Source organism: Rattus rattus, chromosome 9 (assembly GCF_011064425.1).
Source record: "Rattus rattus isolate New Zealand chromosome 9, Rrattus_CSIRO_v1, whole genome shotgun sequence".
Taxonomy (NCBI): Eukaryota; Metazoa; Chordata; class Mammalia; order Rodentia; family Muridae; genus Rattus; species Rattus rattus.
In genome coordinates, this window is record NC_046162.1 from 19385552 (window position 1) to 19405161 (window position 19610).

Genomic DNA, 19610 nt, shown 5'->3' on the forward strand with positions numbered 1-19610 from the left:
TTCCTGAAACATATAGTTGTGAAAACATGCTTCCCTGGCTGACCATGGGAATGGTCATCTTCTTGGGACCTTTTGTAAAGTGCTCTGTGAAGTCCTAGAAGGCTGGCTGCAAGCCCTCCAGCCTGCTGTCCCCAAGGGACAGGCCCAGGAGAGCTCAGTCATTGATACCTGGGCCCCCTGTAGACAGACAGGTAGTATAGACAGACAGACAGATGGTATAGGCAGAGGGTTGAGATAACCAGTTACCCCAGTATCCCAGAGTCCCTCCTCAGCTTGAACCATAACAAAGCCTCCTTACCAGGGCTAGAAAGAATGGAACAGCGAAGAGATTTCCTTTCCCAAGAAGGCTGTGAGACAGATCAGAATGAGCCAGAGGCGGGAAAAGCTAGCACCACTAATCGCCACTCACAAATTTGCTTTTTGAAAAATGTCATTTGGAGGATGCTGTGAATGAGGACAAAAAGGGATGTTTGCTCAGCTCGTTTTTTGATCTGAATTCACACAAGCCCAACCTGCCACGTTTGCATTTATTTAGCAATGATCACGAGGTAGCCGGTGGTCTCTTGAACCTCTCTTCTACAGGGCCGTATGTGCAACCTGTAAACTGTTTTGTTTCTGCTGCAGAAGCATCTCAGTGTAAACGAGGGGCTGATGGCTCCCGCTCACTTCTTATCGCCGCTCCGTGCCTCGTGCCTCCTGGCAATCAAGCTTCCGTTCAAGTTGCCGCTGGAAGTCACTGGGCTCCTGGCTCCATCAGTCTGAGTGATGAAGTAGGCATTTTTAATATTTGCTAAACAGGATTGTGGAGAAGGTGAAGTCTCGGCAGGGCTCCCAAGCGGTAACTGCACCTTGTTGTCTCAGGTTAATCATGTACCTAATTTGCCGATTATTGACTTGTTCTCGCGAAGGGTTTTCCTTGGCTTTGACATATCAGCGGCAATCAGTGATGAACTGTCAAGCAAACTTGCTTGCTGCCTTAACCACCCGAGATCCGGACTTGCAGCCACAGACTCCGATCTGAGATTTCCTCGGATACCTAGCCCTGGAGCCTGGTCACGTGGTTGTTTTTTTTTTCCCTCCTTCGGCCTAATCGGTTTTGTAGCTAGAACCAGGGTTCAGCAAACCTGACACAATTTGTGGGATTTCAAATATTTGGCAAGATCCAGCCGGCTTCGGTTGTGCACACACCATCCCCATAAGAATTTGAGTTGGTAGTTTTGAGACTGGTTTATTTTCTTTGCTGTGTCTTAAAAAGAAACGCAACACGGGGTGTAAAAACAAATGCTGCATTTAGAGCACAAAGATGGCATCCTTTTCAACTGGCAGTGTTTGAGAAATGGTAAGAACTAAATCATGGAAGAGAGGAGTAAATGAATTAGTCACCAACGCCGTGCTGTCATGTCTAGGCATGGTGCGTGCTCTCTGGAGAGTCAAGTAAACAAATGTGGTCCATAAGGGTTTATTTGTAGGAGTGGACACAGGCCAGCCACCAGGAGTGTCAGTGCACTGTAGCTGTCTTCAGACACACCAGGAGAAGGCATCAGATCCATTACAGGTGGTTGCTGGAATTTGAACTCAGGACCTCTAGGAAGAGCAGTCGGTTCTCCTAACCACTGAGCTGAGGACCAAACCCAGGGCCATATGCTTGCTAGGCAAGCAGTCTAGCACTGAGCTAAATCCCCAACTCCTCTGTTTTTTTTTTTTTTTATTATTCATATTTCTGGTCCCTTTCTTCTGGGACCATTGCCAATTGCTAGGATGTGACTTGTTATGGGCCATAAGAGAAGGGACTTAGGTTTCATGGGCCACAGAATTCTTCAGGAATGAGTGAGCGCACTCTCCCACCTCCCCTTCCATGGCTGTGGGGAACTGGCCTTGCATAGGGCAATAGGTCTCTGTCCTTGATTCAGAAGATGACACGGAACAAAGTCTTCGTTAACTGAAGACGAACACAGGAAGTGTGGAGCAGAACCTTGGCACCGATGTTTGCAGTGAGATAATTCTTTGGAGGGGGCCAACACTGAAGATAGGTAGCAATCTCTTATCTGTGAAGACCACAAGTATGTCCAAGCACTGTTAATGACTCTCTCTATGGTGGGCAGGGAGGCAGGTCATAATCGTCCCTGGTCATCACCAGACTGTGCAAGAAATAGCATGTGCTATTTTAAGCTATTGGGACTATCAGTGTTTTTTTGTTTTTTGTTTTTTTTTTCTTCTTTTCCTTAAACTGCAATGGACATGCTTTGCTAGAGCAAACACATATAAACATCCAGCCAAAGGGGACTACTTCAAATTATGAGTATTTTTACTTTCTTCTCCTTTTTTTTGTTTCTTGGAATTTTCTTGGCAATGAAAACATAGTTTGTTCTTCAGTGAGAAGAAATAGTGAGAAAATTAATTTTAGTTTTAAACCCCATATTTGCATAATTACCTGTCTGTATTAGTGGTTTTATAGCACATATCCCCCCACACATATATACTCACAAATGAGAGAGAGAGAGACAGAGACAGAGACAGAGACACACAGAGAGACACAGAGAGAGACACACACTGAGAGAGACAGAGAGACAGAGAGAGAGACAGAGAGAGAAAGAGACAGAGACAGAGAGAGAGACAGAGAGAGAGACAGAGACAGAGAGAGACAGAGACACACAGAGAGGCACACACTGAGAGAGAGAGACAGAGAGAGAGACAGAGAGAGAGACAGAGAGAGAGAGAGACAGAGAGAGAGCACACTTTTGGAGGTAACTGTACCCTGAGCTTTGCACATGCAAGTCGAGTGCTTTTCCATCTCAGTTTCCAATGCTGAAGTACAATGAAATAAATAATATTTTCTCTTGGGCTTTAGTCTACCAAGGTTTGCCATATTTTCACTGTGCTCTTCTGTCTATTATTATATAACTAGAATAATGTTGTGGGGAGGGTAACTCAGGGCAAAGAGACAGTAAAGGTAAGATGGACTTAGACTACATTCTGGAGACCTGCCTTTGTGCCATGCCACTGTCATGCCTCTGTCCAGAAGCTCTGCCTAATTGCAGGACTCCCTCTCCTATGTCAGGTTGCTTCTGTATCTTTTGTAAAAAGCCAGTTTGAGAAAAAGTCAGCTGGGACCAATTCTGAATCTTGGGAAATTTAAGCAGGTCAAAAAAAAAAAAAAGATTCTTGTCTGTATTTAATATCCTTGGACAAGGGTACTAAACTTGTAGGCTCTTGGTCAGAGCAAGATACTCTATAAAATTTAAACATAGCCATTTCATGCAACACAGTCAATGGAATTTCATCCCCTCTCCCCTCCCTTCCTCTCTCTTTCTCCAGCTCAAATGAGTCACCTTGGCTAGACTGCCAATCCCCATAGAACTTATGTTCCTTGATAGGATATGCCAATAGAAATGAGAAATTCTATAATAGCTCGAAACGTGTGTTAGTCACCTATCCCTGCTAAGAGCTCAGCACTGTCTCCTCTAGGAAATGTAGCTCATCAAATGGACATGAATGCATGTAATGACAGGGAGTGAAAGTAAGGATGTGCATGGAGTGGTTTCCCTCTCTTCTCCCTGCCTTTGAAAGCACTGCCCGGATCGTGTGCCCGTCTTGTGCATTTCTGGGCATCCATCCCGAGCTATGCCTACCTGACCCCCTTAACACACCCTGCATTCCTACATTGGCAGTTAGACTGAAATCCCAGCTCCCATCAGCTCCTTGCTATTCATTTCCCTTCCCTTGAAGTGGATGCTGGGGCTGTCCCTGGAGTGAAGCTATTTTGAGAGGATGATCGCTAGAACAATCATGAGCTTGGCAGGAGATGGACAGTGTGGTGTAGCCACAAAAGAAGAAAAGACATTGTCATTGAGGACTGGAGTCCTGAATGTCAGAACAGCGGGGAAACTGAGTGGAAGTGTGTCTGTAGCCGCTGTCTGCTATCACTCGGCTGCAAGGCTGTCATACTGTCTTCCTGTAATCACGACTTTCCCAGGCTCTGGTTTCCAGAGCTTGCAAGGCAAAGGGGAATGACAGAGCTGGAGAATGATGGGAAGAGGTAACATTTTTTTTCCCCCCATAGCATGGCTTCCCTACAGCTGGCTAGCTGAGGGGAAGGTTATGCTCGACTATGCCTAGGGGCCTGTTCTTCCCTTCCCAAATCATGCGGGCAAGCAGATTCCGACTGTAAATCCTTCCTTACACCACAGCTGAGCCAGTGGAGCCTGAAGGTCAAGAACATCACCTAACAACTTCCCAGAGTAGCACCCTGCCGCCTGGCCAGCCGTTCTGGAGTTGCCTCGGGGACTCCGTTCAGCTTATTCCTCTTTCTCCCGGATAAGAGTCTCTTTGTAGAGCAGATGTCTGCTTGGTCAGAGACAGTGTTCACTCATCTCTGGATAATCTGTGCCTAGCCCAATAAGTGTTTTGTTTTTTTTAATGCATGGATGGATGGAGGACTCATTGATTACCACTTTACATATTGGTCCCAATAGCAGGCACTGAGTATGGTAATAAAAACCTACATAGCCCTTCCCCTGCTCAAAAAAAACCGGAATTGCCCTTAGAGTCCTTATATCGATTATTGCAAGCTAGAAAGATAGGATTGCAAATAAGTTTCATCTCAAGAGCCAACACTGGTCGATTGGTAGTGGCTGCCTTGAGAGTTGCGTGGGGAGGTATTTGGGTACCAGGCTCAGTGAGGAGAAATGCTGTCATCGATTAACAATGTCTGCCATGAGACAAGGATGGGGTGGCCTGACTGCTTCCAGTCTGCCAATGATTTTAAAGCCTTAATTTCTTCCAATAGAATTTTCTAGATGAATATCTTTCCTACACATTTCAAAGCCAGCTTTGACTGGACATCTGGGCGCTTTTCCCTCCACAGTATGCTTCATAGTTTTGCTAGGTTTGAAGCAAATGAGGCAGGGGGGAAAAAGTGACTTTTTCTCAGAAAATATAGTTCTCATTGGGAAAGAAACTCAAGCTAGGTAGGTGTTAGTTCGGTCCACGTGGCATGTATGAGGACACATATCCCAAGGGGAAAGTCTCCAAGTCAATAAAGGTTCCTGCACCAGCTATTAAGTTTGTGCCACAGAAGAGAGCAAGAAGAGGTCCTTCCACATAGCTACCATTCTAGTGAGAAAAGTCTGGCCACGGTGACAATAACCATACAAGACGGGATAAATATCAGTTCTAAAAGGCAGTCTGCTCCCCTCAGACTCTGGCAGTCATCTCCCCTTTACATCGCAAAGCATTTTCCAAGGAGCTCACTCAGGTACCACAGAGAAACGTCATTGGTCCCATACTTCACTCTACCCATACACAACGATACATGACCTAGAGTGGCCTTAATGAAATGACTCTTCAACATAAGGCACCCCTAAATTAACTTCTAGGTTGTCAAACTAGGCCCAACCTTAGTAGGGTATCATCTTTAGAAATGATAATTCTTGTAACATAAATTTAGCTTACAATAAAAAACCCTCAGTGGTTTTAGTTCATTCATTGCTGTGTCACCAGCTCAGCTAATTTTAGAGTAGTTCCATCACCTGAAAAGAACTTGTGGTCCTGCTAGACATCAGTCTCCATTGCCTGGCAACCATGCATCTACCTTCCACATCATGCATTTGCCTAGCCCAGATAGTTTATACACATAAAATGGTACAACACAAGGCCTTTGGGTCTGACTTCCATTAGCATGTACCCATGCCTGTTGTATCGAGTCAAAGCAATCAATTCCTTTTTATGTCCGAGTAATATTCCATTGTACAGACACGTCCTATTTTGTTTGTCTAGCCATCCATCATTTGGACAGTCATACTGACTTGCCCTTGCACGATATAATGACTAACGCTGCAGGGAACATTAGTGTGAACTTGATAGAATGTTTTCACTTCTCTCTGACCATATACCTAGAAGACAAGCTTCTTTGTTCTGTGGCAATTCTACAGTATCTCTCTCTCAACCTTACTCTGTAGTGGCTGAAACCATTTTGAAACCAGGAATACGCCAATTTCTCCAGCGCCTTGTGTTTGTTCGTGTTTTAATTACAGGCACTTCAGTTGGTACAAAGCAATGCGTCTGTGTACGTTAACCACCTGGCTCCATCAAGTGTGGCCGTACCTGTGCATGAGATGGTGGCAGTCCTCTTCTTATGTAGACGCCGAAGAGGGCATCCTTCCCCAGGGAGATGTTGAACTTTAAGAACTGAGGCTGACTGATGTGAATCTGGGACCTCCAAAACACCCCCGGTGGGACTTCCTGTGTCACCCGTCGACCGACTTCTGCCTCGCCGCTGTCTATGCTGCTGTTTTTCAACGACCAGGGCACTGGAACACAGGAGTAGACGATGACGAGTCAGTGACATTTGTATACATTAGTTGACGGTACATTCATATTTAGTGATGTTGCCAGAATTTGTTGTTGTCGTTTCAAAATTAAGATTAAACTCATTTCCTTTGAGTGACGGCTAAAACGTTGAGGATTTAAACAAAGAAGAAAAAGCTATAAATTCATACCCCAGGGTATGAGAGACCCTGGCACAGTGCTTCTTAGGAATTCTATTAGTAATTACTACTGATAAAATATAATATGAGCCAGACTCTGAGAAGTCCCCCACCCCACCATGTAACTGGCGTCTTCTATCTTTTATTTTTAATTTCTCTATTCTTTTTTCATATATTACATTCTGAACACAGTTTCCCTTTCCTCCATGTCTCGTTTTCCCAGTTCCCCTGTGCCTCTCCTCTCCCCCAGATCCACTCATCATCCACTTCTCTTCCAAAAAAAGGAAAAAAAAAAAAAAAAAAGCAGGCCTCCCAGGGCTATGAACCAATATTGCATAACAGGTTGCAATAAGACCAGGCACAAACTCTTATGTCAGGGCCTGATGAGGTAACCTAGTAGGAGGAAAAGGGTCCCGAGAGCAGGCAAAGGAGTCAGAGACACCCCTCACTCCCGCTGTTAGGAGTCCCACAAGGGCAGCAAGCTACACAACCATAGTTGCAGAGGTCCTAGCTTAGTCTCACACGGTGTTCTTGGTTGTCCCTCGAGACTCCACGAGCCCCTGTGAGTCCTGCTTTGTTTATTTTGTGGGCTGTGTTCTCACAGTAACTGGCGTCTTAGAATGAGCAGGATGGAAGGGGACGGATGTGTTAACTTGGAGCCCCCTTTAGTCTTTTTTGAAGCCTTTCATGACTCTTTTGAGATATAAACAACTCTGATACTTGCAACAAAATCCAGTCCAAAGTCCAAAATAAATAAAATAGCCCAGCAGAAAGTGAAGACACCGTCAGACGGTGAAATAGCTCCTTCCTGCGGTAGAAGAGGAGGGAAGCATCCTGAGGAGGAACTCCTTTGCCTTGAGACTGGCGCAAACCGGTTACACTCTTTTGGTAACAATACCGAAAATGTCAATAGTCCATGCACGGCCTTCTGAAGGCTCGTGAATAGTGGAACTTTAGCTAAACAAAACAAAACACCCCACAAAAAACCACACCTTTTTCCCTTAATTTTTTACTTTTCTTTCCTTCTCCTTCTCTTCCTCCCCTCCTCTCATCTGTCTTCCTCCTTTCTTGAGACAAGATCTTTCTCTATAGCCTGTGTAGGCACGGAGCTCACTGCATCTATAAGGCCAGGCTAACCATGACTCATAGCAATCCTTCTGCCTCAGCCTCCCAAGGGCTGGGATTACAGGCGCGAACCAGCATGCTTGGCTCGCAATGTCTATGCAGAGGGGACCGCTTCCTAAGAGTGAGCTAGCTCTCCGCCTGTACTTCTGAAAGTGCTTTCTTTTGAAACCAGGGAAAAAAAAGAAAAGCAGCGAGGCAGTGCTCCAGAGAAGCAAGTTAATCTATATCTTGGAGCATCATTTTCCCTGTCTCCATGGTGAGAGAACAACGCATGGTCAGAGTTTGGTTGCACAGGTGCCTTTTGTGATAGCTGCAGAACGATTCAACTATGGTAGAAAGTATAAACAACTCACATCTTAACATCTTCCCGGCTCTCAAGGGCTTCTACACCAACCACAGAAGATTGTTATTTCTGTCTCTTTTCCTTTCTAGGGGTGTGGTCACCTCAAGCATCTTCATCATGGGCAAAGGAGGCTGGACCAAGTTTCGTCAGTGTTCTGCAGTAGATGGATAGTCCCAAACATCTCTGCCTATTTATATATGTACAGTGTGTAGGGACTATATACATACACACATACACACACATATATATGCATACACACATATACATATATACATATATGCATACATACACATATATACACATATGCACACACATATATACATATATATGCATACACACATACACATACACACACACACACACATATATATATATACACATACATACACACACACACACACATTCCCTACACACTGTGCAGGAACTGGATAACCATGAACACTGATAGAACTGCCAAAGACTGGCTCTAATGGCTGTTGACTCTCTCTTATTTGACAGAGCTGGCTCTGTCACTGTAACCAACTGCACCAGGATGAGACTCTTACGTGGTCTTAACCTAAGTTTCCTTATCAATAAAACAGGCAGGTGACTTTTTGGATTTTGGAAGGTCTTCTATGTCTAAACTATGAAAAACCAGAGTGACTTGAATACACGAAGGCATCCCTCCCTGCTCTATGAAGAACTATTTGTTTCTCTTTAGCTCAGTAGTAGATCAATAGGGACTAAGACTAGTGGGCCCCTAGGCTGATGAAAGTAAGCAATGGGCTCCCGAGGGGAGTTTGGAAGTTCCCATCTGATAAATAGAAATGTGGAGAGAACTCCTGAGTGGTTTGCACCAATAGAAGCAGAGTAACTAGTAAGTCTGGCATCCTGGTTGAATGACGGCTGTGTGTCCAGCAGGCACGAACACATACCTACAAGAAGGCCCATGGATAGCACATGAGAGCAGACTCTGACTGCCTTGTCCCACATCTTAGCTTGTATGCTTGATAAATGTACAAGCTTTCTGTGCCTCAGTTTCCTTGTCTGTCTAGTGGGGACACTACTAGTACTTGTTTCATGGGGCTGTTAGGAGGAGTCAGTGAGTTGATCCACACAAAGCTCTCAGAATCGTTTCTGACACTAAGTATTAATATCTAAGGCCCTAAACCTCAAACAACTCTTGTCAATTTGAGGGATTCCTGAAATCAAGGTGAGTCCAGGGGAAAACATTTGTTCTTACAAGTTGGACTGAGGCCTTGAGTGCTATAAACTGAAAGCTTTCTATTTAAACATGTTGCTTTCCCTACCCAAACCGAAGCCTTTGGGTGGATGGAATGTTACATTCAAAACAAACCAAACAACTATGATACTGGTGACAACAATGACAATGACAACAATGGCAACGATGACAAGGACAACAAGAACAATGATGACCATAAGTATAACAACCACACAACAAGAACGGTGACAACAACATTGAGAACAATTACAATAACAATGACAACAACGACAATGAGAACAATGACAACAGCAATGACAATAAAATAACAACAATGACAATAGCAATGACAACTGTGACAACAATAAGGACAATGACAACAACATTGAGAACAATTACAATAACAATGACAACAATGACATCAATAACAATGGCAATAATAATGACAATGACAATAAAATAACAATGACAATGACAACCATGACAGTGACAACCATGACAGTGACAACAATGAGAACAATACAACAGTGACAACAATAAAATAACAATGACAATGACAACAATAACAAGGACAACAACATCCAGAACAATTACAATAACAATGACAACAATGACATCAATAACAATGACAACAATAGTGACAGTGACAATAATGCCAACAATAACAATAAAATAACAATGACAATAACAACAATAACAATGCCAACAATGAGAAGAATGACAACAATAAAATGATAACAACAATGACAATGATGACAATAACAGTGACAACTGTGACAACAATAACAATGACATCGACAACAGCAGCCACCACCTCCCCTAGACAAGAAGATCTGTAGGCCTTTGACAGAGACCAAAGCAAATGCCAGCACAGAGTAACCCGTTAACATTGAAAGAGCTTTGAAGACCTAGGCTCTATCTCTAAGCTTAATCATGCTCGGAGCTTAATAGATAGGTGACAGATGTTCCTTCACATCTGCAGGCCTTAAAGCTGCTGGCTTAATGGCAGGCTGGGCAACACAGGCTTGCAATCTGCTGCAGCCAGCAGCCCGCGGTGGCCTCTGGAAACCTACATGAATTCTAAGTCGCTGAAGACGTGGATGCTCTGGAGAAATCCAAAAAAAGAAGCCTCCGAACTCTAGTTTTAGAGTCATGGAACTCCCTTTTCTTGTATGGGACCCTGATTTTAGGATGCTGTGTTTAGGGAACCATCTTCAGCTGTCAGTGTGTAGGGACTATCTACTAAGCATCCATACCCCTTGGTGTTTTAAATGTTCCCTTTTTTCATGTGTCAGCCTGGAGGGGCAGCTTGGCAGGGCTCAAATCCTGGCTTCCATGCCGTGTGACTTCCAGCAAGTTGCCTAACCTCACTGGGCTTCCAGTCCTCTATTGTAAAATGGAAACCCTATACAGTGGGTTATATATGTACCCACGAAGAAGAGCATAGCACCAGGCCTAGCACATGGTAATAGCATAATAAATGAGGCCAGCTACAGGGGACGGAAAATGACCATACAAGAAGGGAAAAACTACACAGAAAACATGTCTTTCTCTTTGAAGTTAAAAAAAGAAAACTTTTTAAAAGGTAGGAAGTTTGCTGTATTTATGTGATCTATATGTATGTGTGTGTGTCCATGTCTAGAGGGTGTCTTATTTTGTGTGATATAGATTTAGTTAGAAGAATAAGCTTAAACTTGGGGCTTTGAGCCTGGCCTCAGGTAAGTCCTCTGTGTCTCACGTTGCTGGGAAACAGCCTGCAGTACCTGCTGCTACCCCTAGGCGGGGCTACGGCCTCCACAGTGCTCCAGCTGTTCCTTCAGGCCAGTGAGGGGCCGATTGTCCCCACTTCCCCCTTTTATCACTCTGTACCATTCCTCCTAAATGGGCCTCAGCGTCACCTGCCCATCTGGTGGGTAATTTTCAGCAGAGCCCTCTGACAGTTGGGTGACAGGAGAGCCTTGAGGAAGATTTACTTTGAAGACTTGCATGTGAGCTGAATTTTTTTCTTTTAAAAGACAAAATTACCTTTTGAGAACTCTATGTGGAATATGCTATTTAAAGAACCTTCCTTGTGGACCATTTGGAAGAATGGAGAGTTAAAGTTCTGGTGTATCTTCCCTACAAAGTCTAATAAATAAACAAATATGCCAGGAAACGTGGGATACATTGGGAAAGCCCTCGAGATAAAGAATCAGAAACTAAGGGTCCTGGCCCCCGCACTCAATGGCCTTGAATCCTTTGCAGAGGGATTGATGGAAATAAACTATTGTAAGTTGAACCCCCATCATTATTTCTAAGAAATCATGGCTTTAGAATGTCGAGCTCCCTGGGTCTCGATGCCTTCTCTACATAAAAGTGGTGAAGACACGCAGAGATGTGTTAAATGGCACCCACTATAGCCTTCCACGCTCTGTAGAGCAGGATGCGAGAGTTTTTCTTTAAACAAGTCAAGAGGAGTTGCAGGAGAGTGTGCCTGGCTGGGGTGGATGCCCATCAGCAGAATAGAAAGGGGGCCGTTCAAAAATGCTTATAGTTGTTTTACGGGCGTCTTTAATTTTTAACGAACTCCGTGGCCTTGATATATGCTCCTTCTACTGGTAGACGGTGTTCTAGTGTGTTTCTCTGGTGCTTTGATAAAACCCTGGCCAAAAGCAACTTGAGGAAGAAAGGGTTTATTTGGCTTATACATCCAGGTCACAGTCCATTATTGACAAAGGGAGGTCCGGGTAGGAACTCAAGCAGGAGCAGGGGCAGGAGTAGTGGAAGAAAGCTGCTTACTGGCTTGTTAGTGGTTCTACTCAGCCTGCTTCTTATGCAACTCAGGACCACTGCCCCAGGAGTGGCACCACCCACAGTGGGAGGAGCCAGGAGTGGCAACACCCACAGTGGGAGGAGCCAGGAGTAGCACCACCCACAGGGGGAGGAGCCCTCCTCCAACAATTAGCAATCAAGAATATGCCCCACCCCAAGGCGTGCCTATAAGCAAATCTGATATTGGCAATTCCTCAACCGAGGTTCCCTCTTCCCTTGTGTCTCAAGCTAACAATCGAGAACAGCCATCACAGACGGTAAATGAAACCTTTGAAACTGATCGCCCTAAGTCTGCAACTGAATGATGATTTCGCAAAACCCTTTCTCTCTCTTTCTAGGTATACATGAATACAATCATTCACATATGAACATTTTATTTTAAAGTAACATTAGGTTCAAAATAATTTCAGGTGCTACATGGAGTTTCCATAGCCTTTGATCCAGATTCTGTAAATATTATACACATTAGTATTAGCATCATTTTCTTCCTCCATATGTGCACGTACATGTATGTGTGTAGTCAGCCCTCTACATCTGGGATTTCTACATATGTGGATTCAATGAAATAGAGGTCAAAACTATCTGAAGAGAATTATTTCTGTACTAAATACATGCGTATCCTTTCACTAGGATTCCAGAGCAGTAGACGAAGAGATGATTTAATATCTAAGGAAGGGCTATGCCTAGGTCATTCAAACAATGCACCATTTTATATAAGGACTTTGAAGACCCACAGAGTTTTAGTATCTGGAGAAGACTGGACCCGTTCTCCCAAGACACTGGAAGATGACAGAGTCAGACTCTCTCTCTCTCTCTCTCTCTCTCTCTCTCTCTCTCTCTCTCTCTCTCACCCCTCCGTGTGTGTGTGTGTGTGTGTGTGTGTGTGTGTGTCTTATTCCCTCCTTAAGAGCATTGAGAATCAGTTATAACCCCTGCCCCTTTTACCTTTACTTACTTGCATGCGTTTATCTTAAATCAGGGATAATCTTTTTAAGAATCCCCCAAGTGAACCTTGTTACCATGCGATGCTTAGTCTGCAGGCCTTATTCAAATTCGTCAGTGCTTGCCACAACGCTCTTTATAGTAAAAGGAAGTTTTCTACTATTCCAAAAAACCATGAAAGTGGATTTATTGAAAGTTGCAGTTTTAGAAACAATAAGAGAGGGGAGGAAAGATGTAAAAACTGTGAATTGCTGTAGCCTGCATGGGGACCCATCTAGTGGACCATGTGACCTGGGCCAGTGGAACAGTGCCTACTGTTCTCTTAGAGCAGAGAGAACACCAAAGCTTGACTGGATCTCACAAATGAAGGTTTGAACAAATGTTCTCCCCAGCCATGCAGTCCTCCCATAAGAACATGGCTGGTCCCTAAAGGGAAACTATGGAGAGACAGGTAGTGAGGTAATGCTTACCATCAGGATTTGATCTCTATGTACAGAATGGACAACCTCACGTGGAGAGGTTCAGAGGTCTCATGGAGGCTTTCTAGGGCTGGTCAGGCCCAGATGTGACCCTAAGCACTGGGAATTACCAGCTTTGTGCCTCTGGGCTGGTCACCACCCTCTCTGATTTTCATCTTCCCATCTGAGTAACAGACTTCTCTAGAGTCAACCAATAACATACTGTGGACATGCTGGTGTTTCCACCTCTTTCTATCTTGTCTGTCACAGTGTTCCCTTAAGTCAGCTAGAACTGGGAGCTCAGATTTGAAGGCTTGATTTGTAATGGTATTATTTCATACATCGAATGCCCAGAGTAGGCATAGCTAATAAAAAAAGGCCCAAGGGCCGGAGTGGGGCTTTATGAAGCCACAGCCATTTGGTTGAAATCAGTGTACAACGAACAGCCAGTAGGCTTGCAGCCTGGCAGGGGCAGTGCATAGGTCATGCATATTAAAATATGAGGGCCAGAGCAATCACAGCTACAAGTCTGCTGGCTCCAAATGGCTCCAGCTGCTTCTCGTGCGAGCGGCTCTGTGCACCTGCCTGAGTGAAGGGCAGCCAGACTTTACTTAGTTAACAGTGATGGATGAACATCCTAGGCATTTGGCTGGGTCATCTTAGAGTCAAGCAATAAATATTTATTAAGAGTCTACTTTGCTACCAGACAAACTTTGGTCCACACAGAGCTGGGACGCGTGTCATATTCTCACCCCATATTCCAATAGCTCTGGCAGTCTGAAGTCCAAGATCACACGTTCTCCATTTTGGACTCAGTTGGGGCCCTCCAGGGAAGAGACGTGACAAGGCATCCTGCGATCGCTCTGTGTAAAGTGGGCCCAGTATGACTGGGTGCTAGACAATGGCTGGGAAAGACAATCTGACAAGCAGGCCCCTAGGTCCAGCCCTTTCCTTCCAGAACTCCCCGAGAGATTTTCATTGTGCCACACAATGAAAAGGTGTAGATGGTGGCCGTTGTCCCCAAGAGGCAGCCGTCTGAGATCCTACGGGTTTGGATAGCACGTCCCCAGCCTACCCGTGAGATTTGTGGAGTTTCTGAAGTAACCACTCTGATGATCAATTTTACACGATCATCAACTCTATCGCTCCACGGACGATTGCTCATGTAAATGGGAAACGACTGCCTACTTCTGAGACGTGTAACCTAAGATTTCAACCGGTTAAATAAGACCGATGTAGGGGGCGAAATGACAGTCCTCCACAGCTGCATTAGGAATAATAATTTCAAGACGTGTTACCATAACTCATTTATGGAAACAGGGAAGTTATTCCCCAAACAAGTGATAAAGGGAACGGACTCCTGGTTATACCAGGGAAATGAGACCTCATATTAATACTTCCTAACTTCCCCGAGCTCCGGAGGCTCCTTCCACATAAATCTGCCTTGCAGATTATTCTGCCTCACATGTTTTTATCTATTGCAAATAAAGTTGAATTCGGAAGATTGCCTCAGTCATTATCCTTCGTTTCCATTTATTTGGGCATCGGGACAACCATCTGAGGCTTCCCTTTAACCAAGAGGTAACTGAAGCGATCCTGTAAGGACCTCAGATTAGCGGCTAAGAGAGACAGCTGGTCTGGGCTGTCATAAGCCTCAACAGCCTTTGCTTTGTCACTGCATGGCTATTCTTAGGAAGGGGTTCCCAGAGTGAGAGACACCCCCTGCCTCCTGACCCCCGCACCAGTGATGGTGTTCACGACACCATGGAGCAATGATTATTCTTATAAAATCCTTCAGGTCTAGGGACAGTATACGGTCTTTGCATATTGCCTAAAATAAAAACAGCCAATTTTTCACTGCTTCTTGTCAAATATTTATACCTCTGACCCTTCGGTGAACTCACTTCGCCTTGATATGCTGCTTGGTTTATTAGTATTGTTTGGCGGTAGCTAGACGCGCAGAGGACCTACTGGCTACTACCTGGCAAATGACCGGGTAGCTTGGTGCTCTCCCCCATTATTCAGATGGGGAAGACATGAGGGTGACGTTAATGATGACAGAGATTCACAGGAAACCAGGGTTGATGGAAGTTAGGTGACTATAACTAAGGCCCTATAGCTTCTCAGTGGTTGAGCTGGGATTAATAATCCGTGTCTGGCAGACTTAAAGAAACAATAACCCATATATCTATTAGGTAGATTTCATTTCAGAACCCACACTGTGTACAGAGGATCCTTAGAAAAGAGAGTACAGAAGTAGAAGAGCTCTGGGCGTATCGACCCTGAGAAGGAAGGGTAGCCAATGGCAGAAAAGGCAAATGTGGCATGGAGAAAGATGATTGGATTATCTGTACCCATGTCAAGCCAGAGTGATACTAAGAAGAACAAACTATATGAATTAGAGCTAGAGACAGAAATCCATCCTTGGGACATACTTACTCAGTACCCAGCTGTATGACTGGTAGGGCAACACTCTAAACATGACAGGAATTGCATCCACGTAAGCTACTGGCGTCTTTGCTAATAGATATGCTAGAAGGTGATGTTTGACCTTCTGGGAACATCACCAAGTTTGGAAAAGTCCCATGCAGAGATGCGATCATTTGAAATCCTGAGCTGTGTGCGTCGAGAAGCTGACTGACAGGAACCAGAGGAAGAATTACCAGCCTCCCTGCGAATCTGGCTCCTGGTACCATGCATTAAGCCAACGAGTAAAAATCATTATGAAGTTTTTGCTGAAAGGGCAAGTGTGGAAAAACATGTTTCTAAACAGAATAACAGTCTTTGCCATTTTTTTCCAACTTGCATACCATCTGGAAATTCTGATTTTTTTTTCTCAAAGGGTAGGAAAGAAATGTGCTTCAGGCACAAATAAATGTTTACAGCTGAGTTATAAACCGAGAATGGTAGGGCTTAAAACAGGCAGGCTGGCAGCGATGGCGCTCAAAGCTGCAGGAGACAAATGATGCTTGGGGATCTGGCCAGCCTGTCTTACACATTGGCCCCTTGGAATGGCAAGTCTTGTTCCCCATTGATCTCATCCAATAAATGTGTGGGGGCAAAGGCCTCACCTGAGATTTGTGTTAATTCTTAGGTGGTAAAAGAGAGGGAGGTGAAGTGGTATTATTGTATGTCTTGCCATTCTGAAAGCAGCCTTCCATTTTGGACATCCCAGTATCTCATAGGAAGTGGCAGCCTGTGGAGATGTATTAAATGGCTCAACCGAGAGACACGAGGGTGACGTTAATAATGACAGAGATTCACAGATTGCTTGCCTGCTGCGTGGCATCGCGACAGTGTCCCCCAAGGGTTATCTCATGCTGGACCACGAGTTTGTGAAGGAATGCTATTGCTCAGATGAGAAGGTGAAGACTGGGAAGCATCCTGAATAGATAAGGTCAACCTGTCACATAGGGAAGGAGCCAGCGTTTGTGTCCAGCCAGATCAATGCTCGCATTCTACACTGGTTTACAGGAGTTTTCAAGGGAAGCGGGGAAGAGTGCATAACCAACGCTTGATGGAGAATGAGAAACAGAGGTTTTGGGACCTTGGAATACCCATAATTTGGGTATAGGGAAGGTTCTAGAGAAGTAGAAATGAGCTTGGAAACGATAGGGGAGAATCATCAGCTTTTTTATTATTATTGTTAAAGGGTAAAATTGCAAATAGCGAATACTTTTTGCCTTTGTAGGCTGCACAGTCTGCTGCACCTGCGTGCCCCCACGGTCCGATGGGCATGGCTGTGCACCAAGAGAAACTATCATCGCAGTGGGTGGTCAGCCAGATTTGGTCCACGAGATACAGTTTGTTAACCTCAGTGACACAGAGGACACTAGGAAGGTAAAATGACTGATGGATTTCTGGAGACCGATCCATGAAATTCCACTTGAGAGTATATTCTTTCTTAAGATCAGCGTGCAAACCCAGAGCCAGTGACAGGCCCTGGTAAAGCTCTTGCATACCGCGTTTCTGGGTCCAGGCAATCAAGCTAGACCCCTTGATGCTATCTGACCGGGTCGGAATACTATATCGAATCTTCATTCTGAAGGCTTATCTAAGCCCAGATCTATAGAGAAAGCACTCTGTGTCCCTCTAATGAAGATGTATGAGTTCATTCCTTTGAACATAGAAATACACACAAGACGGTGAGTGATTCTGGCAGTCAGTGAGTGCAACTTTTTTTCAATGTGGAAGCCAAGACCATTCACGGCAAAGTTTAATTGAACGAGTGTGTGTGTGTATGTGGTAATGGTGGGGTTAAGTTAGGAACAACTGTAAGTGAACAAGGACGAGGAAGACGCAGCCCCAAGAACGCTCTCTCCTAACTAAAGAATGAAGAGCTCCGTTTCCGAGATCGTCTCAGAATGCGGAGGCTGTCCTGTCTATTAGACTCCTTCCCAAACCTGCACCATGTAAATACTCCTGAAGACCAACTAATGAAATCTCTATCGATGGACCGTCTTAGATGGGACTCACATGCTTGTGTTTTGCTTACATTTTAATTTGCTCCTGCTGGATACTTACCCAGTAATTGCTTAATAAGATTAACCTCCCTGGCAATGTGTGGTGAATCTTGATTAAAACATCGGAGTGAAGGATTATCCTATACCACAAAAAAAATTGAGGGGGTGTTATTTAATTAACTTATTGCCAATATGTCTTGATTGTCTCTTTGAAACAGTGGGAAAGTGGTCGATGGGAATTGATTTGGGTTATCTAAATGTATGGAATTGGTGAATGAGGAACGGGGAGGTCACTAGGTCCAGAAATTCAAATCTCAAGTCACTCAAGGACATTAACAGTCTTTCCTGTCATTTTACAAAATTTCCCTTAAGCTCAAAGAGGCAATCCGACATCTCTGGTCATCACCAGAGTACTGTTTCTTTTTTTTTTTTTTTCTTTTTAGGCATTTGGAAAGCAAAGGTATTGAGTTTTATTTTATTTTAAGGCAATTTCAAAATTTCACCCTTTTTATAAAGACCAATGGGCAAAACCCACAGGACAAAGGCTTTACCAAAAACCTCCCTGTCCGGTGACTCATCTGGAAAATTCAAAAGCCGGTCTTATACAAGTTGGACTCTATATGTTAAAGCACACGGGAAAGCCTAAGACTCCCCAGATCACAATGAAAACGATGTCCTTATGTGTTAGCTTAGAGCAGTGGTTTTCAACATATGGGTCACCACCCCTTGGTCGGACCCCCATCTCTGAAAACATTTATAGCATGATCGACAACAGTAGCAAAACTATAGTTATGAAGTAGCAATAAAAGTAATTTTATGGTTTGGGGGTCACCACAACATGAGGAACCATATGGAAGGGTCGCAGCATTTAGGAAGGTTGAGAAACACTGCCTTAGAGACAAGTACTCCTAAGACTTGTTCTCGAAGGGGAGTTTTCCTGGTTGTCTGGCTGGGATGGCGTAGAGTGTTAAAGGGAGGTAGGGTTGGGAAATGAAGCACAGAGACAAAGGAAATGGGGGCTATTTTCATTTCTGGAGGCCTGTAAAGATCACTGGGTCCTTGGGTGAAGGCTACTATTTCAAATGCATGTGTATCTGGCTTCAGAACCCACCTATCTCAGTGTCCTAACCCTGATGGGCTAATCTGCATCTAGACTTTCAAATGCACATTCTAAATTTGTCTGCAAGGATGGGTTGTTGACTTGTGGGCTAAGGAACAGGGATGGGCAAATGTAGCAGAGACTCCTTGAAGCAGGGCTTCTAAGAGCCGTCCTATTGGTCCTTCGGACAGAGGTAATTCTTCACCACAGGGAGCTAGCTAGTGTACTGGCTGTCATTTCCCAGCACCCCTGGCCTTAACCCACTTGTTACCCCTCTTCCAACTGTGACAGTAAAACAAAACAAAACAAAACAAAATCTTTTCAGTCATTGCCAAATGTCTCCCAAGGGGCAAAAACGAGAGGCACTGTTGTAAAGGAAAAAGGGAAGGAGTGAGGTCAAGCACTGGAGGTGAACAGATTTCAGATCTGAGGGCATTGAATTTGTCTCTGGGCTTTGGGGTCAGTTAACGAAGAGCATGGTCAGTTGGGAGGAAATAGAGTATTTTGAGATCTAGTTTTACCTATTCAATAGAGGGAAGCATATCATTTCATCCTTAGACAAAACTTTTTCATGCTTACTTAAGGGTGATTTAGCGTTATGATTATGACACATGGGGACAGTGATTCTTAAAGACTGCATGAAAAGGCCGAGGGGTCACACCCAAACGTGCAGTACAGCCCTG

General features: G+C 44.4%; 1 protein-coding gene across 3 annotated transcripts in view; it reads right to left on the reverse strand.

Annotated features, from left to right (window-relative positions):
* Positions 1 to 19610, reverse strand: part of Tenm2 (teneurin transmembrane protein 2) — a 935438-nt gene that overhangs the window by 189349 nt on the left and 726479 nt on the right. For all 3 annotated transcript variants that reach the window (XM_032911994.1, XM_032911993.1, XM_032911992.1), the window contains one exon: positions 6103 to 6308. In XM_032911994.1, the coding sequence (XP_032767885.1) occupies positions 6103 to 6308 (206 nt within the window). The remainder of the gene's footprint in view (positions 1 to 6102; positions 6309 to 19610) is intronic.